The sequence below is a fragment of the Sander vitreus genome, chromosome 17 (assembly GCF_031162955.1).
Source record: "Sander vitreus isolate 19-12246 chromosome 17, sanVit1, whole genome shotgun sequence".
NCBI lineage: Eukaryota > Metazoa > Chordata > Actinopteri > Perciformes > Percidae > Sander > Sander vitreus.
The window spans coordinates 15,659,789-15,687,464 of NC_135871.1; the positions used below are offsets into that span (position 1 = coordinate 15,659,789).

Consider the following 27,676-nt stretch of genomic DNA (forward strand, 5'->3'; position numbering starts at 1 on the left):
GTCGAAGATGTGTTGTTGTTGCCACAGCCAGAAGACACATTTTGTTTCAAATGAAGCTGGAGGCAGCAAAAATAAACACAGCTGGCTAAACTATTTAAAAATGGCGGGTTTGTTCGGACACCCCCCTCTGTCGCATTCACGTCACCTTTTGGTATCGGCTCAGCTCGCTTGGAACCTCGACTGAGATGGTACTAAAAAAAGTACCTGTTAGCAGGTACCAGGGACTTTTTTTTTTCGTAATGAAAAACCAAAAAAGGCGAGTAGAGTCGAGGTGAGTCGAGCAGGTAGCACGTAATGGAAAAGCGCCATAACTTTCTGTCATATTTGCTGTAACTGACCCTATGTTCCAGTAGAACTACATGAAGCAGGTAATGTCAAAAAAAAATCCAGCTCCTCTGGCACCACCTACAGCCTGTAGTGCGATTTGCAAAAATCCACCACTCCCTGTTCAGATGCACCAACATATGTCAATCACTGCTCATGCACACGCATTCATTCTCCCTTGGTGGGGGGAGGGGCTTAGGAGACCGTTTTGGGCTTTAGCGGAAAGGGGGGAGGGACTGAGAAGTTGTCGATGCTACATTTTTTGGCTAAGTCCTGGATCTTCAGGTATACAGCACCTTTAAGCCCTGATTCCATGCTCCTAATATACCTGAGCTGTTAATTAAAACTAGATAAACAAAAACATTAATAAGTTAAAAAAAAGAAAAGAAAGAAACAATACATGGTACTGCTATTTTAAAAGGTGTTCTGATGTGTGGCTATGGAAGGAACCAAAATATGTATTTTATTTGAAGTCAAAAAAGCTTGAAGTTGAAATTCATTAACAATTCTCTCTCTCCATATATATATATTTTGCTCAAGAGCCCTCTCTAAGAAGCAGGTGTACATAGATTATTCCACACAATACACACATGATACAAGAGTTTATGTATAAATACGATTTTGCATAAGTCAAGGATTTGTTTTAGGAACAATGCAACAGGTAAAGGACAGTTTACAATACCACAAATCCAAGCTTGTGTAAGTTTAGTGCTGAATCTGCGTGCGTACAGTCTACATAACCTTCCTTTTATTTGTCTGAACAGAAACAGCAAGGCTTCTTTCAGTCCAGACAGGCTTACAGAAGGATCTGAGCAACACAAAGGACAAAAAGCAACAAAGGAACTTATTATGGTTTATTAGTTTTGAATCTAATGTATCTTACATACAAATTTTACAGTGGTAAATTGTCACTTTTATGACCCCCCCCCCCCCCACTCCCCAACCCAACCCTAAACTCAGATAATCAAAATGTACAATTTGAGCTTTTTCCCCTCAGTCACAGCCCATTTCTATTAAACCGGCGGGAAGAGGAAGAAAGCTTGACCAACTGCAACATGAACCGTTTAAAACAAGAGTGAAAATTCTGCTGTTGTTTCAGAAGAGGGACAGCAGATCTGTTGGTCAGAGTCACGCCTTCAAAGTCAGCACTTTGTCTTCCTTAAAGGACAACAGAAAACTAGCCACAATTCCAATGAAGATATACAAAATAATAACACTTTATGATTGACAGTGTTTACAGACTGTCTACGAACTACAGTATCATACTCATAGAGTTGAGTGGCATGCTTCTTCCTCTATGTAGCATAAGATGAGGTTATTCTAATGACCGCCACGGCAAATCCAATACACCTCATGCACATTATGAATGTACACAGTATCAAAACATCACATTGGCAGGCAGCTACTGAAGAGCAACTGATGACCCTTATGTTACAAATGGAACACTCCTATTTATAAGTCCTTTTTTTAGTCAACTACACAAGATTTACAAAAACAAATGGGAAATGCGTCAGCATATAAAACATTCAATGGACAGATAGGAAAAGGCCTACATAGGGATTTCTGCTCCAAGTCCCTACAAGTACAGCTCAGTGCCACTTTGGTGACGGGGTACAAGGGTGCTCACCAAGGCTCATCTGAGAAGACATTCATTTGAGAGTATGCAGTGTTGGAGGGATGCAAGCTGACAGAGGTAAACTGATTTTTCTTTCTATCACCAATGATAAGCAAAAGATCAGCACAGCACATGAACAAAGCCCTGCTTAGTGGTTAAGAAAAAAGTGACAGCGGGAATTATTAATCCTTCCAAATCTTCAGGATTCTTACTTATTTTGAACTAATGTATTCTAATGTAAACTGGTGCCAGTCAAATGTTACATGTTTCTTCTTAATAGCAGATAAGAATATCAAGATTTTGGTCCCACTGCTATCAGAAAATGTGAATTTGAGTTCATTCTTTTAAAGAGTAAGTGCTTAAATTAATTTGACATAACTGAATTAGATGGTCTGAACTTTCTCTGACAGTCATCTTAGGTTTACTGAAGGATTCTTGTGACATGTGACTGTCAATGTCAAAATACATCTCTGGAATTTGAGCAACAAGGCCAATGTCCTAAAATCCCCCTTCTCTAGCTATATCTGACTGATACGTGTTAGAAAGCCTTTAAAACAGAAGACACTGAAGTCTGCAATGTAAACCTAAAATCTAAAAGGCAATGAACCAAAAGGCAATAGCTCAAAGGGAAATAAACCCAAAGCAAAAAAACTGCTGAATTCTAAAACAAAAAAAAAAGGAAAATGGCCACAAGCAAAGTGCTGAACAGAAATAGGCTGAGAACCATGTTTGTCATCTTGTGGAAGCTTGTTATTGCTTTCCAAATGTCTACTACTACTACTACTACTACTACTACTACTACTACTACTACTTTAACGGAAATTCAGAGGACCTGCTGGATGAGTCTTTAACAATCTCAACAAATACTTTCCCCTTGCTGGTCTGTGACAATCTTTTATTGAGGGTTTCACAAACCCCAAAAGCTACAATTTGCAGTGCAAACACAGCATTTCAAAGGCCTCTTTCTCCAAGTCTATTGTGGAGGAACTGGAAATACCATGATGTAATGATGAAAGGCAAACTCTCACATAGCACCTCACATCCTGTATAAAGGTGTCCTACTTATATCGACAGCTGCGTTATTTCTCTCTGTCAAAGCTGGGAAAGCAGGATGTAGGGGTAGTAAGACACTACCTGAGATACAGGCAGCCCTCATTTAACAGCTCTGCCTCCATTTCAGATACAGACACTTTGCGTTAGGGCACGCGGGCAATATTCATGTAGTGATTACTGGATTAAATCAGAAAAAAGGCTTATGGAGTTATCACTTCCTGCCTCCTGGAGGTATATGAGTAGTGGGACCCCACAATCATTGCTGGAGTGCCACTCTTCCACGTTGGCTCAAATCAACTGATTACAGATCACTCCTCTGCCTTTTAGCTTTGGGTCTGCTGAATCCAACAGAGCCATAACATCTAAGGTAAAAAGAGGTTTCCCAGGGCTAGCCCAGATAGTAATGTAGTATAAAATCATCATGGAAGTTTTTCTCATGAACGTAGCAAACATGGTTAAGCCACGTTGACTTGCTCTCTGTCTGTCTGTTATTGAAGCGGGACGTTTCTTCATAGGCTTCGTCCCATAATGATGACATCTTTGGGAAAGCCTTCCATTTTGGCCACTTCAAAGCATCCCAGCTTACCGTAGAAGTCCAACATTCTCTTGTCAGTCTGACGAACCTGACAGAATGCACCTAAGGAACCTGGAAGAAAGAACAGATAACAACTACATGTAAGTCAATGACAAAAATCCCAACAATTATCTTCCTCACAATCAGTGTGGCCAAATACAATGTTAAGCTGATGGTAATCTTCTACTCTGACCAGAAATAAAATGGTTCAAGACCTCTGTCCCAGGAAGAGAAGATTATTTCAGCCAGTGCTTTGATAGTTTATGTTTCTTAAAGCTGAAAGCCCTGTTTTCTCTCTTTCTTTGCGTCTCAAAAGGGATGAATTTGACCATTACATGGATAAAATACGTCGTATGAAAACTCAACTCAGAAAAGTTACAATACAATAAGTTAAGATCAATGTGCCTGCTTGTTTTAAAATGTTATAAACACAGAAAAAAGTGTTTACGTTACTGATTAATGAACCTTTGTCTAATGTAAAATTTAATTCTCTAACACCCTCTTACCAACAGGACTAATGACACTAATACAATACGCCCTTTCTGTAGTTAGTACAAGTAGTAACAATGAACATTGCTGTCATGATGGAGGCAGCTGCCACCTACCGTTGGCCTTAAGAGAAGATAGAAGACATCCCATCATGCTTTTGGCCACACTGGGGTCAGTGACCTTGGCGTGAATGTCAACCTTGATGAGAGAGGGGAAGTTGGAGAGGAAAGAGGCTGGAAGACCCTCCTCCTCTTCATGGAAACTCAGCATCATCTTCTACATGGACGAAAGGCAGAGACGGTAAAGTATTTCAATTTATCACTAGTGCACACAATCAAATGCAAACCGATACAGAGATCATGATAGTAAGAGAGATGAATTGAGAACCTACCTCAGCCTCTGTGAGGTCCTTCTCACAGTCAGGTTTTAGGTATTTCTCTTGCATGAAGGGAATCCAGTTCAACTTGCATTTCTTGACAAAGGGCTGGACATCCACAGTGCCAAGAGCATAACCGCAGATCCCTTCATCGTCCTCTAGCACAAACCCGTAGTCTGAACTCAGTGCCAGGAGACCTCCGACTAACCTGTGAACAAACATTTTGTCAGCCATGTTGATTTGAAATGCAGGGGATAACTGCAGTCCACGCTTTAATCTTCTCCATGTTTTACCTGTCTCCTATGAGGTCAGGATCCTTATCAGAGACTGGTATATCCTCCATTCCTTCACAGTACATTTCTTTACAGATTTTATAAATTGCAGTCTACAAAAAAGAAGACAGATACAGCTGTAACTTTTATGACACCAGATAGAAAATCCAAAACTAAGCCCCAAAAAATGCCACAAAGAATGTCAATGTGCATAACAAATGTTTGGAAATACACAATCTGAATCCACAGCAGCACTACAAATGTATGAGCTTCAGTGTGTATTTTCAAATATTGAGCAGTTGAGCACACATTAAGTGCAAAGCATTCACAACTTAAACTATTCCAGTTCTGCTGGGAATACTAGCAACTGGCCAACATTATTTCTGCAACCATACATGTATGACGTTTCGTAACGGTTAGTATTTAAAGCGCACTACTTGGGTTAGGTAGGTAAGGTAAGTAAGGCATAACCCAACAAACATCTTACCACATCTTTGGGGTAGTATGGCCTTATGGAATAGATTTTGGAGGTTGGCATTGCAGGTGGAGGTTGGTAGAAAAGATCGTTTGCCCCCTCTATTGGCAACAATCTCTGTGGGTATCAAAAGAAAGATTCAGTTTCACTGAGACCAGGAGGTGTGCTGCTGTGGCTGCCTCACCCTGCATTTGCTACAGCTGAGCCACTATCAAACCAAAAGGAACTACAGACGAGAGCAAAGTGCTTTGGAATGACAAATATTTAAAAAAAAAAAAAAAAAATCATATAAAGATATAAACTGACGTTCCTTATTGATCTGACAGTGGACAACAACAGCAAACATCACATCTTTCTCATTTTTGCTAGAGGAACATAGCACAACAAGCACATACACATTTGCTTTTCAAATAATAAAACAAGGGTGGTATTTTGGTCTGACTAAGGTTATACTGGCTGAAGGAGATGCTCCTTTCCCTTTTGTAAGACATCGCAATATTTCGCTGCGCAGGACCCTCCTGTTGAGAAAAATAATGATGCTGGCGCAGAGAGGCAGAGAGAACTCCAGGAAAAAACCCAATGAGGCAAATTAAATGTGAGCTAACTGAGTAATTCAATGGCATATTGGTTGCCATCATGAGTCTTGCTACTCTCCAAGGATGGAGATGCTACTTTAGACTAGACAGGTGTGTTTGATCATGGAGTTTTCCCTTTGCATACATGCTTGCGTTCTCGCTGGCGCTGCGATGCTTGCGCGTGCGCTTTGCAAAGGGTTGGCTTGGTAATTTGTGCGCTGTTGTGCTTTCCTGCAAAGAAATGAGATGTCATGAAAATAAAAACCTAGTAATGCTCGCTTGCGCCGCATGCGCTAGGGAAAAGCAGCATCTCCTTGGGCAATTGCTGAAAGAAATTCAAATTAATCAATCAGAAAATGCCATGCCAAACATTGGCTGTAGCCTCTTTTGTCAGGATGGGTTTCAGGTCGCCCACTTCCCTCCCACAGACTGACAATATCCCAAAATAATACAAGGTCATGAACTTCTTTGGAGAACAAGTGAAGGGGATGGAACCCGGATGTTATGCAGCCCAACCCATTACAATCAGCTCACCTTGGACAGACCAAAGTCCTTCATATCTACGCAAATATTACTATTATTGTCGTCTTTGCTCACAACACTCTTTTTTTTTCCCATTAGATTGCGGTAAATTCAGTGCATTAGATACCTGGAACTCTCCTGCTAGACCGCCCCTAAAGGCCCAGGGTTCTTGGTCTCCTCTAAGGAATTGTGCTGAGGACTGACTACGACACCCTGTTAGGAGCAGAGCCAAGCGGACATTGTTACCACAGGATGGGGCTCTCTGACACAGATGAAGGGAGTGGGGAACTGGGGAGGAAGGGGGTCATGTATCTAATAGCATAATCAATTTAAATAAATAAATTTTATTGTACTCATTAAAACATAAAAAGGACCTAATTTGGACTATATTCAAAGGAAATATTTTATGATAAAATGGGGCTCAAGCAACTAAAGCTTACGTGTTTGCAAGAAGAAATCAGGTCCAAGATATAAATGCACCTTAAATTCTCTGTGTCAATACAACAATGTCAAACAGCTCCACATAAAATGGTACGCAGGTCTTAAGAAATAAGTTATTTCACGCAGTGAGGAACGCACGCTCTCCAAAAACTGAAGAGAGAACAGAATTAAGTGTAGTTCAGCCCCCTTTGGTGTTTTAGTAAGGGTAATTCTCGTTTGAAAAACCGACTGACTTCAGAAATATTACACTGACCATCAGAACTGAAACCCATTCTGTTTGTGGACTACAAAAGTAAGCTTCAGCTGCCGTCACCCCACTCATCTTAGCACCCCGTGTGAAGTCACATTCTCATCTTATCTGCCTCGTCACATGACTGGGGAGCATAAGTCATCAAACCAGGAAGACAAAACGAGAGGTAGTATGAACAGTCCCTGAGTTAAAGGGCCTCTCAGCTTTCTATCAAAAGCTATAATCAGACAGAATAAAGATGAAATACACAGTGGGGACAAGGCAGATAAAGAGGAGTGTATATCTGCTGCACACAAGGCTCTCAGAGTCTGTATACAGTGGTGTTCCTCCTAACAAAGTCTAACCTTGGTTGACGAGAAGCCCTTTCATGTGACCAGACAAATGCAGCGCGCGGGAAGGACACCTAATAGTGTTTTACATAACCTCACCCTGATACCTAAAACAATTCCTCTGATGAACTGACACGACACAGCACGCAGATGCACCCACAGGAAGGAACTCTGAACTTGCTTACCCAAATAAAAAAAAAATTAAAAAAACATGAAACGGACAAAAGAATGATCTCTTGTTGGATGACATCCACCTCAATTATCTATTCAGACTGCATTGCCTTAACGCAATTACAGTTATGCAGAAAACATGCAGCTTTTGTTCTTGCATGATCCAGCCAGTGTGTGTGTGTGTGTGTGTGTGTGTGTGTGTGTGTGTGTGTGTGAGCACATGTTTTGTAACTACACAATCAGAAATATCCCTGAGTAGAATGAAGATCATGTGTCATGGTAAATTTCAAGCGTAAATTCCCTTGAGTAGGTGCATCGGGCTGGTCTGAGCCATTTCTATAGGAAAACAAAAAAACAAGTTAGAGAGACGCTGGCAAAGGGAGAAATTTACAAGTTAACACTTAAGATTCAAAGCTATATCGCTGCGCAAAATGTGACTTCATCCGGAGGGCTGCTTCCTTTCCTCCAAATCAATGTTTTACATTTATAAATCTAGTTTTAAAAAACTAAAACAAAAAAACATAAATCCCTTTCAAACGCAAACAAAACAAAAAGAATCAACGCTTGCACTGTGCACACATCGGCCACTGTCGATCCAATAGCAGTGGAAACGTGTACTGTGGATTCTTCCATCTGTACATAGTGAAGGGAGAAAACAGTAGAAAATAGTTATTAGTAAGTTTTCTCAGTACAATAGGTGCTGGCTGCACAGCTTCTATTAAGGGGAAAACATGGGGACTGATGTAAATCCCTGATAATAGCAACAGCAGAAGTCAACAGTTAGGCACTTAATGACACTGCAGTTATTAAGAGGAATATTCAAAGATAACTATATTTATGGGGCACTTGATTTCCTCTATGTTGCTAGAGTGGTTGGATACAACAATTTACTGAGCCAGTAGTCTGGATTTTTGAGGTGGTTTTGCCAGTGTGGGTATGCTGCCTGCTGTGTACTGTGTCCTCAGCTTGACCATATAGGACAGAAACCTGTGAATGAAACTGGGTTACAGGGGGTAACCTACAGGCCATGCTGGTGCTTCAGACTATTCAAAAGAACACTCCAAAAAAAATGGAAATGTTATGGGCTGAATGTCACTCAAACTGCATCAAAGTGCACCATCTGAGAGAATGAAAGAAGGCGTGAGGTGAAGGGAAAGGGAGAAAAGGTGGAGAGAACGAATATCCTGTCTTACAAACAAAAATGGTTGCCGCACTAATACAGATTGAGCAAACAATTCAGAGGGTTAAAATCCACTGACAGCCTCATTTTAGAGACTACTCAGTGACACAAAACGTCCTGTAATATATTCATGTGGCTTATGTTAAAAACCAGCAGAAACAAACAGAGACCAATTCAGATATTTCGGACTCAGTTTATGCACCAGAATGACCTTCCATAGACAGTCAGCTTGCTCTCCAAGCTCGCGTGCGCAATAGGGCATGGACGGGGGAGGGGGGATCCCATTCCCACAGACAGAGAGATGGAAGCAAGTGTGTCTGTGTGGGAATGCAGCAGTGATGTTACTGGATACACAGCAAGCAGCAGTAACCCTGCTGGGACATTTGCCACAGAGACCCAGTTTAGATATCACCAAGATGGGGCAGCTTGTTGTGGAATAAATAAGGAGGATGCTAGCAGTGCAAGCAGCATTCAGTCAGAAAAAAAAAAGAAAGAAAATAATGTGTGAAACAAGAGAAATTAATAGAATCATAACTACTGAGAGCTGATGCGAGTAGCCTGATATGTACTTAGCTGATCTATTATAAGCATTATACATATATGTGGAGGATAAGAACCGTAGGAGTCGAGTCTTTGATCAGTAATATTAATATACTGTTAAGCAGAAATGTGCCTAATTAAACTATAAAGCACTGGACTATGGCATAATCCATGCAACTAACCATTAAAGTGCTCTTTCTTTATATAATCTGTTTGCTCTTTGATTTTTTTTAAAGATAATTGATTGAGTTGTGTGTCAATGTGTGTCTGAGAATAGCGAAAGTCAGGATTACCAGACTTGATCAGACTATTGCTATGCTGCTGTAATGCTCTCGTTTTAAAGTGAGTGCCTTATGGTTCCCTTCATACATACCTAGCCATTGGACAAACGACTTGACCATAGAAATGATGCTCTTAATGTCCCAGATGTAAGAGTAGAGGTCGTAAAGGATGGTGCGGTTGGCTGAATTGGACAGCCGTGTGAACATCTGGATGACTGAGCAGCACATCTCCTCAAACTTCTCTGCCCTTAATTGCCATTCTTCTACCTGCATGCAACACAGTGATTGGAAATAAGGACAAATAAATAATAATGACCATTTTGGTTTGTAATAGGCCTTTTTGCACAGCAGAATTTTTTTACTTGCCATAGTAAGAAAATTGCAGGTTTTTCTTATACCATTTAACAATGGTTGTGTTTTCTTCAAGTGTCAGCCATGACAATTTTGACACGTCATAACTTATTATTTGTTATTTATTTACCTGTGCTTTTATGTGACATGTCAACATGTCTTTGAGAAAAAGGCAGATGGTTTAACAGGGAAAGCTGTAGTTAACACAAATACTCACAACACAATGCTCTTTGGTGCACTCCATCTCCTATCATAACCACACCACCCAATGGGCAGTATGGGTAGTACATATCCACCATTTTGTTTTCAGCATCCAACACTATCGAAGGCAAGTTTAGTTAATAATGAACTAGTTTTCTCAGATAGACCTATTTCTCTCAACTGTGTGTGTGTGTGTGTGTGTGTGTTTATTTCAATGAATTAACCCACCTTTTCAGTTTCCTTTCTCTTGCAGTTGACACTGACGACGCTGCTGTTGGCTCTTAGCCAGTTAAACTCCTTTAACATCTGCATGGCCTTGGGTCCATGCTCATAAGGCAGATAGAAGAGCTCTGCCAGTAAGGTCAGGTCCTCCAGTGTGAGGGGCTCTGCTATGAACAGGGTCTTCTCGTTGGGCCCAGGCACAAACACATCCTGAAGACACAAACCAGAAATAATGCGACTTTGTAGGTAATTCTAATTTGTTTTGGCCTTCAACTGCAGATATAAATGACAAAGGACATGGTGCCATATTACAGTATTATTACATTATATATTGTATTGTATTATACGTTATCTGGGCACCTTGATTGACAACCGGCTTAAATTCGAACTGAACACTGCTTCTGTGTGCAAGAGAGACCAACAAAGACTCTTTGCACTCAGGAAACTTGCTAAAATTCCAGGTGGACAAAACATTAATGACTTTGTTCTACAGAGCTTTTATCGAGTCTGTCCTGACATTTTCTATCATCTGCTGGTATGGAAACCTCACCATCAAGGATAAAAATGTGCTTTTCAAAATTGTGAATGTGGCCAGCAAGATAGTGGGAGTCAAGTTCAGTAGCCTTACTGACATTTTTAACAAACAGATAAAAAAGAAAAGAAAAGCCATGTCTATTTACAAGGACACCACTCACCCTCTGTACGGAGAATACATGTTATTACCATCTGACTTACGTTTTAGCACCCCCTTGGCTCTTAAACAGTGATACAAAAACTATTTTACTCCTCTTTCCATTCAGGCACTCAACTCAGCTAAGAGGAGGTGATAGCCCTTGTTTACATTAATGACCCCTTTATTTATTTTATTTATCTTTATTATTATTTACTGTTTTGAGTTATTGTAGTTCTTTTTTTAACTTTCATTATCACTCCAATACAACTCTGCACCTATTTATTCTTTAACTCAGGCTGAAGCTCCTGTTTTTATTTGTGTTAATTGTTGTGTGGTTTGTGTTGTATATTCTTCATGTGATGTCTTCCTGCTGCATACAAATTACCATTTTGGGACAAAGAATAAACTTAACTGAACTGAAGGAAACTCAAAAATGTGAGCGGAACCTGCTTGAGCTGATCATCTGTCTGCATAGGGGCGATATCACTCCCAGGGTCCTCCTGGATAGACCCTTCAGGGGACTTTGACTCTGTCAGACTCTCCTTGTCTGTATCCATGGGCTTCAGGTCCTCAGCCATCTTGTCAGCTAAGATAGGACCAATCTGCTTCTCCTCTGGGTCAGCTTCTGCTTCTGGCTCTGGCTCATCAAGCTTCTCAACCACCATCTCCATGGGCTCCTCATCTGAATCCTTCTTCTCCACCTCCACCTGCACAGGAGCAGTAGAAACACACTTGTAGAACCATATACAGATGCTGTCCTCTCCAGTAAACAAAAGTTAAAGAAAGAAAGTGAATGTTGTGTATAGCAGAAAGAAGCCCATTCAGTAAAACTGTATAAATGACAATATATTAATCAGATCATATAATATACTGTATTAATAACGTATGTCTTCTTTTATTCACATCAATAGAAAGCTTGATTTGAAGAAGAAACATACTACCCATTCCAGTGCAACTATATTGTCTCATAGTAACAATAAACCTCACCTCCTCTACCTCCCCAGGTCTTTTTGCCATGGAGTGTGAGAGTGGATCCAGACCGAGAGGCGGCATGGCCGGAGACATGATGGGCTGCTGGAACACAGTTGTGACTGTTGTGGAAGAGCAGAGAGAGGAAGCAGCCATTGATGACACGTCGATGGCTGTGCTTTTGGCACCACTCTGAGGCACCTGTCGACCTGAAAGACAAAATTAAGCCTCACTGAATCATGTTCTTCAGTCACAAAATTATCATTTTAGGCTGTCAATGGCCACACTATGGGTGTATTCCAAGTATTACTGCTAGAAAATCCATTAGCATAGAGATATGATATAATAATGGGGCTGCTCTCACTGTTGTATTGATGTGGCACAACAAAGTCCTCGAGCCATTCGGTGAGAGCCAGTTTTAGAGCAAGCTGCGGGCTGTAGAGCATGTCTGTCTCCAGTTCTTCATCACTGCCTTCATTCTCTAACTTGATCTGAATGGAGACTGTGCTGTCCTCGCCATCTGCTGGTAAAGGGCAAGATGGAGAAACAAACACAGGAAAAACAGCATTAATGAAGGACCTGCATTATGGTACCACGTGACAGAGTATAACCTCATACAAAGAGATCACAGTGTATCCGCATTAAAACATTACAAGTTGCTTAACTTTTGGATCATACTTACTCATGACCACATCCTTGCGCACCCCGTTCATATTTGACTTATACCACGTGGCCAGAGTGTGGATCGCTACAAAGTTGGACTCAAACTCGCAGTTAGGGTTGGTGAGGACTCCCTTCAGCCTGGGGATGAGCTCTGTGGAGCGGCCCTTGTATGGACCCAAGAAAAGCCTCTTCTGGTCATAATCATTGGCGTGAATGTTGTCCCAGATCACAGGGGCTCTTCTTAGGATTTTTGACACCTCCTCAATTGACTCCACTGTTATATCTTTGGACACCACCTTGGGGCCTGCAGAAAAGGAAACATTTCTCAATTAATTGTTTTATCTACTACTCTGACATGTGTGACTGTATGCTAAACAGTAGTAATGGTGTTGGTCAGTTGTCCGGAAACTGTGTTAGGCTTACCTGTCCATAGCACTTCAATGTCAGGCAGAAGCTTCTCTCCTACTGTGTGGAGGTAAGGGGACTGAGGGACATTTGGGTAGCAGAATGTTCCACAGTACTCTGTATTTCAAGGCAAGAAAACAAACAAATAATGAATAAATAAATCAGCAGATGAAACAATTGTGTAAAATGTGCAAATTCAGACACAGAACTGATGTACCTGTGGGACAGAAGAGGAAGGTTTCGGGCTCTCCCAGGTACTGGTAGATTTCGTTGGTAATGGAAACCTGAGCGTGTGCAAATGAGCTAAACACCTCTTTGTCAGCAGGACACATGTTTTGGTCAATATCGTCAAAAAGTAAGGCAAATGACTTGCAGCCGAAGTGAGTGACCTAAGGTTGGGGGGGGGGGGAGAGAGATAGAAAGGGATTGGAAATGAAATCCATTCAAATAATTACAGAATGATGCAGAATGTAAGATGCATGGAACTTCTGAAGATACAAAATGTCGCAATACCTGATCGAGTTTCCTCTTGAGTGCAGACACCTCTTTCTGATTGGAGAAAGTGATGTCCAGTCCAGGGGAAATAGCATATATGAACTCTATCCCACGCTCCTTAGCAGCACCAATTAAAGTCATGAGTTGCTCTAGGAGATAGATGGGGGAAATCACTCAATGAATGCATTATTGTATTATTATATATATTATATACAACTCTAAAAGCTTTTTCCCCATTTCACCCATGTTTAAAACTGGAAAATCCAGCCTGTCCTTTAGAAGATAACTAGGCATTACTAATTTTCCTTGCCTCAAGACAGCTGATCCCAAGATCTGTTCTGAATAGTCACCTGCTTCTTCCACAGAGTACAACTCTCTCCAGAACATTCTGTGTTTGTAGTCATCTTTGGGTGCATAAAGATACGTATTCAGTCCCCATTTCTGCTGCCTGTGAAATGCAATGTTGTACAAACTCAGTATAACAACTCAAATCATCAAGCTGCAATATTATTGGTATTTGATTAACATGCATGCTTAAATAATTCGCAAAGTTCATCATACCTTGTGAACAACTCTTTCCTCTGTTCCATTGTCCATGGTCGACCATAAAAGCCTGCATCAGCAAACAAAACATTTAGTTTCCATGCAGTCTGCAGTGCTGATTTTCAGCTACATTTTCTGTGCATGTTCTGCTGCTTGACTGCTACAACCATACAACTAAAACAACTGCCTCCAGGTGCTGGCTGGAAGTGCCATTAGACATGCTTTTTGTTTTGCTTATTAAAACTGTAACAGGTTTTCTGTACTTACCAATCTCAAACGAATTATTTTGTCTATGAATTGTCAAAAAGTATGAAAAATGCCCATCTTAAGTTTATTTATTAGAGGCCAATACAAATCTTATTTGTCCTTATTCTGTCTGGCCAGAAGCCAAACCACACAACATTTTATTTATAATATGACACTAACAAAAACTAATTATTCTCCACCTTAGTTAAGATGTAACCTGCCAATGTTTGGTATATTTACTTTACAAATGACAATCAAAATGAATCCTATAATTGGAATTGTTGTTGTTATTGAATACCAACTGGCCACCTTAAATATTAATTTAACGATCTACCCGTGAACGATCTGTGAAAATGTTGATTTACTATCTGCATAACGTTACATGATTACTTTAACTTGCAACATATGAATTATACGCTTTTGTGTTTTAGGCTATTTACAATCGATTTCTGACTATTGATTTCCACTGTACACTGCCCTAATGACTTTAATTTACAACTGATAATAATCTTCTTCCCCAGGAAGCAGGATTGCTGCATCATTTTGATGCCCTATTTATATAATAACAATACTAATAATAATAATAATAATAATAATAATAATAAATGTATTTATAAAGCACTTTCCCCAAAAACTCAGGCTATTTATGATACATATATATATATATATATATGACAACAGTGTGAATTTCCCCATTGTGGCATTAATAAAGGATTTTGAATCTTGAATTGTATGCACAGCACAACTAGATTCAATTTGATTGTTTTAGCTAGCTAGTGTTCAATATTACCTTCCACAACTCCACAGATGAATTTCCTGTGGGCCGTCGGTTCGATTCCAATGCCGCACTCATCACCCGGGCCGGGGGCCTCTGCACAAGCATCTCCGGAGACTGGGCTGGGACTAGGCTCACCGTCCACTTGAGGCGTCTCCAGCGTCTTATCTTTTTGAACCATTGTTAAGAGATTTCCCTCGGTGTAAAGTCGCCAAATTCGGAGAGCAGCGAGTTATTTTTATGTCTGTTGTTCAGCAGACAAATTCGCCAAGCAAAGCCTGGAGGAAATAAATCGCGTCACTGCCTGTCTGTCTAACGTTAACGTTAATACCGTCTATCAAAAATGTCGAAAAAGTAGCAACTGCTTCTACACGATGTAATCGAAATTACCATCTGGTGTTATAGGACAACATTTATGTTGGTTAATATATAAGGAAAAACAAGATATTCGTTCGTTTTTGTCCGATCATTTTCTTCTCTTTATGCTAGATTTGCCCTGGTTTTCAGTCAGTTCTTCCTGTTTACACAGAGTGCGCATGCTCATAGGACTGGACTAAACCAGTCAAAACTAGATCTGCGTGACCAAACACCGCAAAGATATCACGTTGGCAAAGAGATCGGTAACATTTCTAGTCCACAACCCACAGTGGTATGTCCGACTCCGCAACGTTAACATCCAGTCAGAGAATCTTTGATCCAATGTAGCGAACATAAAAGTAAATTACCGTATGAATGCAGCTAATGGACAAATTATTTCTTGATTTAGGCTAAATGACGGCATTTGCATTTGAACAAACGGTCCTGTTTTTTTTTAATATTTGATGGTCTATCTATAAATATGGAATATATAAATCATGTAAATGTACTCGGCCTGATTATTTGTGGTTATTAAGAGCAACAATGACATCGCTGAGTTAGTTCATAACGCTCATTGACTCGCTCTAATCGGTGATTGTGTTGAATATCTCAACAGCTTTCTAATATCGTGGAATTCCAGTCCTTATTAGGAATACCGCTGAGCTACAACACCACACCATGGATGTATAATAAAACACATTCAAATGGGAGGTGCTGCTCATCGGTTATGACCGGAGCCGGTGTACCTTGTGTCAGCAAAACACACATGCTTTGTATTAAATCGCCATGAAATATACAATTATTTTTGGCATAGATCATCCAGAATTTCTCATACAGCAAGAAACCCCACAAAGGAAGTGCAATGTGCATTGGTTAATGAAACCAATGCTGTGCATGTTATATGAGAGGCCATTTAACTTGTATGTGCCTTTTTGACAGAAATTTTGACTCAAAAATCGTAGGTGGTTTAAAAAAAAAAAATTAAAAGCAGGGTATGTTTTATTTGGGAGGTCAGGTCATAAATGCAAAAGCACAGGGGGTTAATTAATAAGATTAATAAGTGCAGTTCAAGGGCCCTGGTATTTTACGTTGGCTCACTGAGAGACATAAGGAACTGAGCAATTGTTGACAAAGTTAGTTTCACCTGTGCTTTTTCTGCAGTGAAACATGTCTACAAAGACTCAGAAACAAGCAGCAAAATAGAATTGCCATTATTTATTTACACCTATACTCTTCCTTGGACATGTCAAAATGTCTTATGTGAAAAAGGCCTATCACCTCTCTGACAACTAACTTCCATTTATGTTTTTAAAGAAGATGCAACTAAATGACAAAAGCAATGCAGATATGCAAGATGAAATGAAAAACAAACTACGCATTTGAGGTTGTTTTTATTTAGGTTTGTAGTACATTTAATGTATTACAACCTCTCCCAGTAATTGGGGAGCTCCATTCCACTTACCTTTCCCCCTTTAAAAATGATTCTCTCCATACAATTCAAATTTGATTATACATTTAAATAAACTTTTAAAAAATTTAATTTTATTTATTCCATTTTTTTTTCTTTTACTACTTTCATTACAAATCTTCACTTCAATAGAAGGTGTTAGCTTGCAGAAATAAAACAAACAAGAAATAATGCAACAACTAAAAAGTAAAGAGTGTTGCATGTGAGGAGCCAATGGTTGGCTCTGAGGTAAGTGTCAGCTGCTTCCTGCTGCAGGCCTCCTGTTACCTCTTCTGATTCTGCTGGGCCTGCTTCAATAAAGTGTCGAAGTCTAGTGCATGAAACTTGCTTTTCGCAGGCAATGGTTCGTACTCTCTATTCGAATCTGAAAAAGGGAAAGAAAAGAAGTCAGCATTGCATTAAAATGGCAGCAGAACACACTAATTTATATACTAAATAATGTTTTCATAAACATTTTAATAAAATGTTTCTGAAAACATTTGAGGCGAGAAATGGGCAATGCAGTAACAATCTTGATTTATATTTGATCAGTGCTGCCATGTAGTACTGCCAGGATATAGTGACAGTATAAGTGTTGAACATTGTGAATCAAAGTATACTTTTGATAGAAAATTGGGTCTTTTTTCCCCTTTTAACATGCAAAAAGTACATTAAAGGAGAGTATGCTTCTTCCTGCAGTGTGATTATCCCTCCACATATTGGCTGTAGTTTACAAAGTACAATGACTCGCTGGACTTATGGGTAAGTGCTACAGGAAATCTGCGTCTGTTGATTTATGCGTACCCAGGTCAGCATAGTTGGTCTTGCAGAACTGCCTCCTTCCACCAAAACAGAGATCAAATGGCAGTTCATCAGGCTTGCGCAGCTTGCCTCCATTCTCGATGGCAGTGAAAGCATTCTTGGTGTCGTAATAAGTCACAAACCCATAGTTGTCCCTGTGACAGATTACCAAACCATCAGCATGTATTCATTTTCCATTTGTCAGAAGTGTAGTGAAGGTTATAACAGGTCTTGTGCATAGTTTTGAGCTGTGACTTGCTTTTAAAAGAGCAACCTGGGGTTGTTGCCAGGAGGCTCCAGTTATGAACAAGTCTGAATTCGCTTTAGCACTGTAGCTTGGCCTAAAAAGGTCACAAACAAGACCAACAAGGTTCAAAGACAGTGCAATTTGCTCATATTATAGCTGTATTAGAATGTCAAAACTAAAGTAATCCATTATTACAAAAGCTGTCTATGTAATTACCCATGGTCTCTAAAGTGCAAGGTGCATTCTTCAATCTCGCCAAATAAAGAGAAGCGCTCTTTAAGTTCTTTTTGAGTCATCGTTCCCCGAATTCGACCAACGTAAACAACCCGGCGATCCTCCTGAGAGAAGAAAGTAGTCGATCAGATGATTCATAGTTACAATATTTTAACCACTTTAGAGACGGGTGTACTCCGATTAAAATAACTTACAATGGCTTTCTCCTTGCGTCTCCTCACCTCCTCCACATTTGTCGTTGCGCTGTGACCATAGTTGGACATACATGAGGGACTGAGGAAGACAAGATAATGCCTTTAGTAAATTTTTTTAACTGCTTGGCAAAGTATTTGCAATGCACAAGTGAAACCTCTAAAATCCATATAATGACCACCACCCAGATGAGCATGATTCATGTACTGCACCTGTACAATCTTCTGCTTCTACTACACTGGGCTCGTCTCTGAGGGGATCGAGACCGCGACCTGGAGCCACTCCAAGAGCCAGAACGAGAGGATGAATATGAGTACCTCCACCTCCTGGGAGGGGAGCAGGACACAGAGGTAGAGGACCGAGAGGAGGAACGGGATGAGGAGCTGGAACTACTCTCAGAATGACGGAGGCGATACCTAGAGAGGAAATAGGATGGAATGCCAGTCATGAACAAGGGAAATCATACCCCCAATATGGTAATCAAGATGCTGCATTCACCTAAAATATCCTGACTGTGGGTCTAACCTTTTCTTAGCTGGTGTGTTTGATCTAGAGGAATGGGAGTCTGACTCTGAACCGCTGGACATAGGACTGGGAGAACGATGGGATCTTCTTTTCCTAGACCGGCCTCCAGTCCTCTCTTTGGAACCAGATCTGGGGCTGGGTGTGCAAGAAGCAGCATGCCAGCGGTAGGACCTCCCAAAATGCTCTCTCCTGGGGCTTCCTTCTTTAACAGTAGCATTAGTCTCCTGCCGAGCAGGCGAAGCATCAGGAGTCTCCAGAACAGAGCTTCTCTCAATTTTATCAGTCCTGTGATCTAGGGGCTCTGTCAGTGGAAACTCTTGTGTTTTGGTTGTAACCACAGGGTTTGTGGTAGACTGGGCAGACAATGACAGAGCAGCTGAGGGTGTTTGTGTAGTGGTTGTACCGGGTTGCTTGATAGGTTTAATAGTGATAAAAGAGGGCTGTTTGACATTCCAACGCTTGCCGGGCTCTCCAGTGGAAGTGCCTTTGTTGGGGAGGCAATAGTCATGGTCCATGCATGCCAGCTCGGGGGCTATAGTGGCAGCAGCAGAAGTGGGTTTGCTGCGGGATCTGACTGAGGGCAGAGGCCGGGCTTCTATCTGGATAACTTTGGAGGGGCTCGACTTTGAGGCATCAGCGACCTTGCCCTTTCCCAGCAGGGCCACAGGGGCCAAGGGTTTCCACATCTGGTGGGGAGGAGTAGCTGGAGGAGTCAAAGCTGAGGCAGAGATAAAGACAACAGTGCACTACAATTAAACCCAACATTTAAGAGCAGTTTGTCATCTGTATTACGAGTTGGCAAATCTCTGATCATGATGTAGTGTTTCAGATAATCATATCTAATGACATACAAGGAAGGAATAGAATTCAAATTCACTTATCTTCATGTTATTTTAATGATTTAACTTAATGGACTCATCTTGAAGCCAAAGTCAAAACACTGAATTACCTGCAGTACTTGAGAGGTCATTAGCTCTCACACGCTCAAAAACCGTTTTCTCTGGAACCAACTCAACACTGTAAATGGAGCACAGAGTCTATTAGTATACCACTGGTAAAGTGAAGTAAAGTCTAGACAAAAAAAACCTGTAAAGAAGGTTGCTCGTGATGAGAAGGCAATCACTGTGGCCAGACAAAAGCAGGGTTTGCGGTAGGTCTTGGCAAAAGGTGCGAGTGCGTCATCTCTACACACAGAAAACCAGTTTAATTCAGAGAAACCGTGACTCCGTCACTCACACAGAGCAGCTTAAGGCTGTAGGGTAACTCACCTCGAGTTTCCTACAGCTGCTGCTCTACCAGAGACCTCCGGCACACATTGCTCCCCTTTGGCTGAAGAGACAAGGAACAAGGGAAATTAGTGCATCAGCACAAGGAATAACAAAAACAAAGGAAAACACACCAATAAAAAGAAAGTGTAGATATAATTCTGCTTGACCGTCCAGATGAACTGTACAACCTGCATCATACCAGGTGTAAATGCTGTGTAACACGTTTTGCTCTTGTAATACTAATAGTGTATTTTTAGTACAGTAGTGTATTTGTCCATGGGAATTTACAGAAAAGTCAGCAGTTACATTACATTAGCCATAGTACACAGTATGATGGTTCTATAATAAGCCCACCGACATGAGTAATGGAACATACAGAGGCCAGCTACTTGGTAGGGCTTGGGCTTGTACATCCACCCAAACAAAGACAGCATGGTGAGAGTTAAATGGATTTGCAGACAGCGCAGAATTTCAGCAGCTGAGCAGATAAGAGCACAAAGCGGCTTCTCTGCCCCCCTGCAGCACCCATCTCTTACAAGGGAAATGTTTCAGTGGGGGAAAAAAATCCTGCCATTTTGAACCATCAGAAATCCCCCACAATCTTTGAATGTTAAACACACTTCTCTAGGAGGATCAAAAAGGCTTCAAGCTCATATGAACAGCCCGATAATAGCTTTGTTCCGTAGGTCACCTTTGTGGACTATGAACTCAGATGGCTCTTGTATATGCTCTGTGTCATCTATCATTTCAAGTCTTTTAGTCAAAGTCCCACTACCCTCCAACCAAAGATAGTGCTGCAATGTTGTATGGCTGTTCCGACAATTAGGAAACCAGAAAACTGATACTCTGACTACATTTAGCTTGGTTCTAACTATGTGACACACCAAGCTACTGGCCAGCACAGCAACCACTATGCCAGAAATGAGGTGTGACCCAAAAAAAAAAATCTTTGGTGTGTAACATGGTCAAACATAAAATGGAAAGAGCACTTTTTTTTTTTTTTTTTTAAAGACAGAATGGATACAGTAAAAAGCAGCCATTATCGATTACCTTGGGTTTCCTCAAACTGCTCCAGCAAGCTGGTCAGATCAGCAGCTTGAATACCTACAACAATACAAAAAGATATAATTAGGTATTGTCGTAAAATACAAAACACATAATATAATTATACTTGTATAATAGACAAGATAGAACCGGCAAACAGGCTAAATTAAAGTGGTGACAGACAGGCAGGTGTAGGATGATTATAGAAAACAGTGTTGAAGCTACAGAGGGGTGCAAGTATTTAGATTTTTACAGTGACACTGCATATTATTTTGCTGCAATAGCAGCAGACACAGCCTTTCCTAAATCATTTCTCATACAGGCTTCCTTCACATCAGCCAATCACTGGAGCAGATTAAGTATAGGCTAGAGTTGAAGAGCAGCAGAGAGGAGACACTAACAAGGCAATTTTCAAAGGACTCTATTCTGCTAATATGTTACTTAATCATTTAAATGTGCTTTTGTTCACAAGAAAAAATAGCGTGCCTTCAATCAAAAGGAACATGCGGAGATAAAATGGTCATAGTCAGCATTTCATCAACTCAACTAAAAATAGTGATCAACTTTAAGCTCACCTATCTCACTGGTGAAGGCCTCAATCAGCTCCTGTGTGGGGCTCTTCGCCCTTTGGAGTTTCACTGCTGTAGTGGGTTTCCTTTTCGTTTCAAGTACAACAGGTTCGACCTTCGGACTCTGGGAGTCTGAGGGATGGATAGCTGGAGAAGAACAGAGCTGGGTACCATTGGCTGTGGGTTTAAAGAACTTGCCATCAGGTGTGTTGGGGTCATTTAATGACATAGGAGCAGTAACCTCAGGCACCTTCTGGGAAACAACAATGGTCCTCTGGGGAGCACTGGGCGCAGACACAGTTTCAGTGGTGGGTTTGAATGTAGTGGTTTTAGTAAGCTCTACCAACTTAGGAAATGCAGGCTGAGATTGGAGTCTTTCATCGACTCCACTCTTTCCTCTTGAATGTACAGGAGAACATTTCCCATTTGCTGACAACACAAACTGAGCGGCAGCTATTAAAGAAGTTGGAGACCCAGAGCTCTGAGGCACACAGGGTACTGCAGGTTGAGCAGTGGTGTGTTGATGTGTGGGTACATTCTTCACTGAATTAGGGGCAGGAGCTGAGGGCTTTTGGGGCAGAGAAGGTTTGGAAGGTTCAGGTGTTTGCAGTTTAGAAACAGGGGTAACGGCGGAAACCTTGCTGGATGAGGCAACCATGTAGGCCGGTGGCACCAAAAGCGCCTCAGGGGTGGGTGGTGCACACGGTCCCCTTGGCTGCCAGGCAGGTCTGACCTCCTCCACTTCTGCCTGGGGGTTGGGGCGTCGAAGATCCTTAGGGCTGGGGTCAGGCAGGCAGGGAATGGGGAGAAGCTCTTTAGGAAGCTCTGGAAGGCTGGGCCACTTGGTGCTGTTATCATCTTGTTTTTCCACTGGAGCTGGCCTTTTCTGTTGTCGGAGCCGCCGGTACTCCGCAAGGCTGAGCGATTTGGGCTTTGGCTCGGAGACCGCAGGGGCCACATGAGGGAGGGCCTCACTAACAGGTGGTGTCTGGGGTGTTAGGTCAGGACTAGAAACAGCTGCAGGGCTCTCTGTAGACACTGGGGGCAGGACAGCAGAGGGAGCTGCTGTTGAGTCTTCCAGCTTCTCAGGAGCCAGAGCAGGCTGTTTAGGCATTTCGTCAGGCTGTTTGGAGCTCAATGTTGTGGGTAAACAGCTAGGCTCACTCTTCTCAGGGCTAGTATTTAACAGCGCCGTTTCCTGTCTAGGTGACACACATGTGGAAACTTGCACATTCCTTTCAGGCAATAGTGTTGTAGTGGTGATTTCTGTTTGTTTTTCAGTTTGGCATCGATTTAGTTTCTTAGGTTTTACAGATGAAGAAGATGGAGTAATAAGAAGAGTAACCTTTGGGACTTTGTGTCTCTTTTCTTTGACTGACCTTTTTTCAGGCTTTTGGGGTGATTCTTGTGCCGTCTTTCTTACTGTGCCACTCCTAAGGACCCTTCCCTCCACAGGTTCAGGTTGGCACTGTTTCTTGCATTTCTTTTTCTTTTTTCTCCGAGAGGGGCTTTTCTCTTTTATCTCTTCCTTCTGTCTTTTAATGATGATCTCATATTTCACATCTGAAGATAGGTCTGGTGTCACAGGGGCTTCAACTTTCACTGGAGCTTCGTCTTCATCATCAACGACTATATGCTCTGAACTGTCAGAGGCCACATCTTCTGCTTCATCAAAAACGTCCTGTTCAGTTTCTGAAGCTTGCTCTTGAGGTGGAAGAGTGACCGGGAGATCCATGTCTGGGATGGCCAGGATGGGTTCTCCATTTTCACCCTGGTCCACAACTTCAAGTAAGATGCCTCCTTCAGGCAACATCTGTTCACCTTCATCGTTCTCCATACGAATGGACATACAGTACGGGTGCATATGCCTGACCAAGTCCCCCAGGCTAACTGAAACACCATCTTCAACCTCCTGCTCAAAGGTGACAGGAAGCGGGAGGGTCAGACCTTCCCAGTGTAGCAGGTCACTGCAAGGAGAGGAATCCTGACTCAATGGGCTCAGAGTAAGGGAGCCATCTTCCTCTTCCTCCCCATCACTTCTCTGGAGAGAGTCTGCCAGTATCCTGGGGAGGCTCTGAGTACAGAGAGGGAGACATACATATATAAAATTCAGAAAAACCTGCTGTACAATTGTATATATATTGCTTATGAGTGAGAAAAGCTACCTTTCCCGTTGATAGGGCTCTTGCGCTACATAGTGCATCTTTCTCTGGAGGGGAACGGGACAGACACAGCAATCTTCTGAGCTAGAGAGTGAAAGATGAACAGAAGCATAATGACTAAGACTTATTGTTTTATATTTGTAGAACCCCTTTCACTCAAGCAAGAATGTGTGAGACACTTGAAGTTATGCATGACAGCTGGGCACTAACCGGAGAGCGTTCCCTGCCCTTCTGACCTGACAGCAGGTCAGAGTCGGGCAGTGTGTCAAATGGGGACAGGGTCTCATCATCCACATTGTCAAGTATCTCCGTCAGGGCAGTTAGCAGCGTGGCTTCACTCTCCTCATCTAGACCCTTAGTCTAAATAAACACATGGAAATTCAGTCAACGGGGAGTATAAACAACTGTACAATGCTTACACATCATAGCTCTCTTATGCTACTGTAATACTTAAATTTAACCATGTGACATTTGTCTTGCCTCTATTGATGGCGTGTCCTCAAAGATAGAAAGAATGGAGGGGTCTAAGCAGCTTTGAAGGGCCTCCAGAGTTTCTGCAGAGTGCAGCCCATCAGTCTACAGTGGGAAAAAAACACTTCAGATTTATTTGGAAAAACAATGAAAACATGATTCGCACAAAAAAAGTGCAACAGGCCATGCACAAGTACAGTATTGTGGCTAACATTTAATTACCACAGTACAAAGTGAAAAAGAGATGTTAATGAAAACATGGTTAATCCCTTAGTACGCCAAAATCTAAAGAAACTAAATAAAACCACTTCCATCAGTATAATTTAAAACAGCTCACTTAATTCTATATTAAGCAATATTTAGAAGCCTGACTTATTAAGTAATGGCAACAACATTATTTTATAAAAAACTAATGGCTTTTTTAAAGGTTTGTAGAGGGGGGGTGTAAACCAGTGGTGTATAATGTAATCTGTTGAGTCAGAGTTGACTTACTGTTAAACAAACCAAAGAACTTAAAACAGAAAATGTTAAATTTTAGTCTGTGTAAAAAGTATTTGGTGGTTGAAGGCGCTGGGAGTAAGCTCAAGCTAGGCATTTAAAAATTTACTTCATTTTAGCTCCAGTTTGAAGAAGAGAAAAACAAAACACCAAAGGCATTTTCCTACAATATGAAATATACAAGAACCAATTGGACATGCAGGACTCCGATTTACACTTACATTATCAAGTTATAACTTTTACATATAACTTGAACATAAATAAAGTTAAATACCATAACAGGTAATCTGTCGAAAGAGGACAGCATTGTTAAGTGTGAAGTAGTTCCATTTAAATACAAGTTTACAAAATGCATATGAAATTAATATTAGAATAGTTGGAATGTGCGCGATAACATGTTGACTCACTTAGTGAGCAACTCTTCAGATTTAAATTGTATGCATAACTACAGTAAGTCCAGCACACAGGCCAACCTATATGAGCAAACATGAATGATAACATTATGTAGTTTCAGCTAAAAACGCAGGAGTCTGGCAGTGACCCACGTGTTGCTTTCTACACATACACTGCGCAGACATATTTGATCCTCGCCTCACCCCGTCCAAACTAAGGGTGCCACCTAGCCCACGTGTTGCACTACAACAAACACGACAAGGGCCCTCATCTCTGCTCTTGTCTATTTGAAGAATTGCCTACCGATAAGCTACATTTAAATACACGTTTACACCAAACGTTACAAAAAATATAAATAACCGCTTGGTAGTCATTTATAAACTACGGACGGGTTTGTGTAGAGAATAAATTGATTTTGCCTGCTGCGCATGTGTGAAGGAAGCCAACATGTGATTCACCACGACTTAAGCACATGTGGATATACACAGGTTTTAAATAAAAACGTGGTATGCTGCTACAGTGTGTGTGAATAATCACCCAGGTGTGTGTGTGTGTGTAACTGTCCTGATTGCAGTCATTGTCTAACGTTAAATACAATAGCTTCATCATTGTGAGCATCATCACTGAGTCGATCACACATTAACGTTACTACAATGTGCTGGCATGGAGCCTATAAACTACATAACATAATTAAACTATAGCACCTTAACCACTGTCAAGCAAATAAATAAGTATGCAAAACGTTACACACTGCAGTGATGATAAGCTAACGTTAGCTGACTAGCATCTTGCAGTGTTTGTTACCACGTGTGTATGAATCAGTTGAGCAGCATATTACACAGAGTGCTTTTGCACATTGATGGAGCTTAAACGCTTATTTCTTATATATTGATTATACAAGTGGGCACATGCCAGGCCTACTGCCAATAAAAATACACAACTGTCACTTCCCTTGTTTAGACGACTGTTTATATTTTAAGGGAGAAAACCTGTCTTTCACTAACCGACCGGCCAAGCTACTCACCAGCTAGCCTATAACGTACAGCTAAAAAAAAAACACCAGCACATTTATAATGAAGCATTATGTAGCGTTAAATAAATATGCCAAAGAGTTATCTAACGCTTATCGCCATAAAACAATGAGTACTTTTTAAAATAAGTTTTACTAGTGATACTACGGTGGCATCCACGTGTCAGTTTTCCATGCGCAGTGGACAGCTCGTACACACAACACACTCTGCCCCTGCTTCTAAACATATACACCAAACTAGTAACAGTGGTATTACATGATAAGAAATAAAGTATAGAACATGTTATTTACCTCGCCTAGTGTATCCATAGGGAAAAATTCCATATTGCACGTAGTTAAAGTCTCCTCGCCTACTCCCCACCGCGCCGCCATCTTGCAAGTACACTCCCTGCCTGACTCGTTTCGGAATGAAAAGTGATGAATCGCGCATTGGAGGAACAAACACGCCGGCACGAGACACGTGGTACAACATTCCCGGTAAAATGACGCAAAGTGACGCAGAGGGTCAGGGGTTACGCGACCACGTTTCTCTGTAGTTCTATTTAATACGTATATAAATTGGCTCGGCTGCTGCCTTGTGGTGGCTCGCTGTTTTATCTTTGCTACAAAAAGACACACCAGGCACAATTCCACAATATTATGTTATTATATTCTATTTTATATTTTAGCCACATTGGTTACAATGACAGAAACATCAGGATTCCAACTATCCAGTTAATACATGCAGGTATGTTAGCTAGTTAAGACGGGTTTTGACTGCCGGACCTTGGGAACTTGTGATAAATCAAATTGCCAAATATTTGCTGCTTTATGAATGGAGTATTTTGGACTGTTAGTTTGACAAAACAAAACATTTAAAGGTGCAATATGTAATATATTTACTGTATTAAATCCAAAAATGACCCAATGCATCATCAGATATAAGGAAACATGCTAAGTTGAAATACTATCTTTTCTGACAACAAAGCTAATGCCAGTATTTTCTCCTTTTGAAATGTCATTTCCGTGATGGAATGTTTGCTTGTGTTTTGGCCTGTATGTTGGTATAACTGCCCAGTTTGACAGCCAGGTCGGGTTGCTAGATATACCTGTAAAAACTTAAACCCAGCGTGCTACAGCTGTAACGTTAATACCCCCTGTAACGGGATCAACGGAGATAGATTCTAACCGACCTAAAAAAAAAATTGGCATGTTTCTAACAGTTGCGTGGCCAGAGACGTAAAGTGAAATCTTCCTTCATTGTATTTTCACAAATAGAATAAAGCTTTCACAAATCTGATACTGTGCTTCTAAGACTCTTAAGCCTCTCTGGGATAATTTAGTCCAGATTTGACAAGTCTAGGTATAGTGGTTTTGGATCTGGACCTGGTCCAATGTGGTCTACATATGAAAAAATGTGAAATCCACCTTTATTGCATTTTCACAAAT

The 27,676-nt window shown here is 41.1% G+C and overlaps 2 protein-coding genes and 1 non-coding gene across 5 annotated transcripts; all 3 read right to left on the reverse strand.

Moving 5' to 3' along the window:
• Positions 1-2,321: 2,321 nt before the first annotated feature.
• On the reverse strand, positions 2,322-15,544 carry oga (O-GlcNAcase). 2 transcript variants are annotated; one of them, XM_078272567.1, is made up of 18 exons: positions 15,026-15,544; positions 14,008-14,059; positions 13,797-13,894; positions 13,465-13,595; positions 13,169-13,340; positions 12,970-13,068; positions 12,566-12,850; positions 12,248-12,403; positions 11,902-12,092; positions 11,361-11,621; positions 10,248-10,451; positions 9,560-9,734; positions 6,403-6,488; positions 5,191-5,295; positions 4,725-4,816; positions 4,447-4,639; positions 4,172-4,331; positions 2,322-3,638 (listed from the first exon to the last, which is right to left on the reverse strand). In XM_078272567.1, the coding sequence occupies exons 1-18, from the start codon at positions 15,189-15,191 to the stop codon at positions 3,502-3,504; spliced, it is 2,763 nt and encodes a 920-aa protein (XP_078128693.1). In that variant the 5' UTR covers positions 15,192-15,544; the 3' UTR covers positions 2,322-3,501. The 2 variants fall into 2 exon arrangements, with proteins under 2 accessions (XP_078128693.1, XP_078128692.1); XM_078272566.1 differs by having other exon boundaries at positions 12,248-12,406.
• A 1,197-nt stretch (positions 15,545-16,741) lies between these two features.
• On the reverse strand, positions 16,742-26,648 carry pprc1 (PPARG related coactivator 1). Of its 2 annotated transcripts, XR_013503332.1 has the most exons (15): positions 26,540-26,648; positions 24,337-24,432; positions 24,067-24,216; positions 23,860-23,940; positions 21,701-23,768; positions 21,132-21,185; positions 20,082-20,142; positions 19,763-19,830; positions 18,814-19,531; positions 18,501-18,704; positions 18,291-18,369; positions 18,079-18,200; positions 17,875-17,956; positions 17,619-17,770; positions 17,109-17,199 (listed from the first exon to the last, which is right to left on the reverse strand). XR_013503332.1 is itself a non-coding variant. In XM_078273041.1 (14 exons), the coding sequence occupies exons 1-14, from the start codon at positions 26,618-26,620 to the stop codon at positions 17,099-17,101; spliced, it is 4,035 nt and encodes a 1,344-aa protein (XP_078129167.1). In that variant the 5' UTR covers positions 26,621-26,648; the 3' UTR covers positions 16,742-17,098. The 2 variants fall into 2 exon arrangements, 1 of the variants encoding a protein (XP_078129167.1); XM_078273041.1 differs by lacking the exon at positions 17,875-17,956 and having other exon boundaries at positions 16,742-17,199.
• On the reverse strand, positions 17,862-18,002 carry LOC144532935 (small nucleolar RNA SNORA50). Its single transcript, XR_013503387.1, has one exon. It is a non-coding gene; the product is annotated as a small nucleolar RNA SNORA50 (small nucleolar RNA).
• Positions 26,649-27,676: the final 1,028 nt, after the last annotated feature.

Coding starts and splice junctions, on each gene's coding strand:
- pprc1 (XM_078273041.1), bottom strand. CDS start 26,620: ATGGCGGCGCGGTGGGGAGTAGGCGAGGAGACTTTAACTACGTGCAAT. Junction 19,831..20,081: donor GCAGCTGTAGGAAACTCGAG/GTGAGTTACCCT, acceptor CTCCATTTACAG/TGTTGAGTTGGTTCCAGAGA. Junction 17,771..18,078: donor TTGCACTTTAGAGACCATGG/GTAATTACATAG, acceptor AATCTGTCACAG/GGACAACTATGGGTTTGTGA.
- oga (XM_078272566.1), bottom strand. CDS start 15,191: ATGGTTCAAAAAGATAAGACGCTGGAGACGCCTCAAGTGGACGGTGAG. Junction 14,060..15,025: donor CATCTGTGGAGTTGTGGAAG/GTAATATTGAAC, acceptor TTGCTGATGCAG/GCTTTTATGGTCGACCATGG. Junction 13,895..14,007: donor AGGAAAGAGTTGTTCACAAG/GTATGATGAACT, acceptor TGCATTTCACAG/GCAGCAGAAATGGGGACTGA.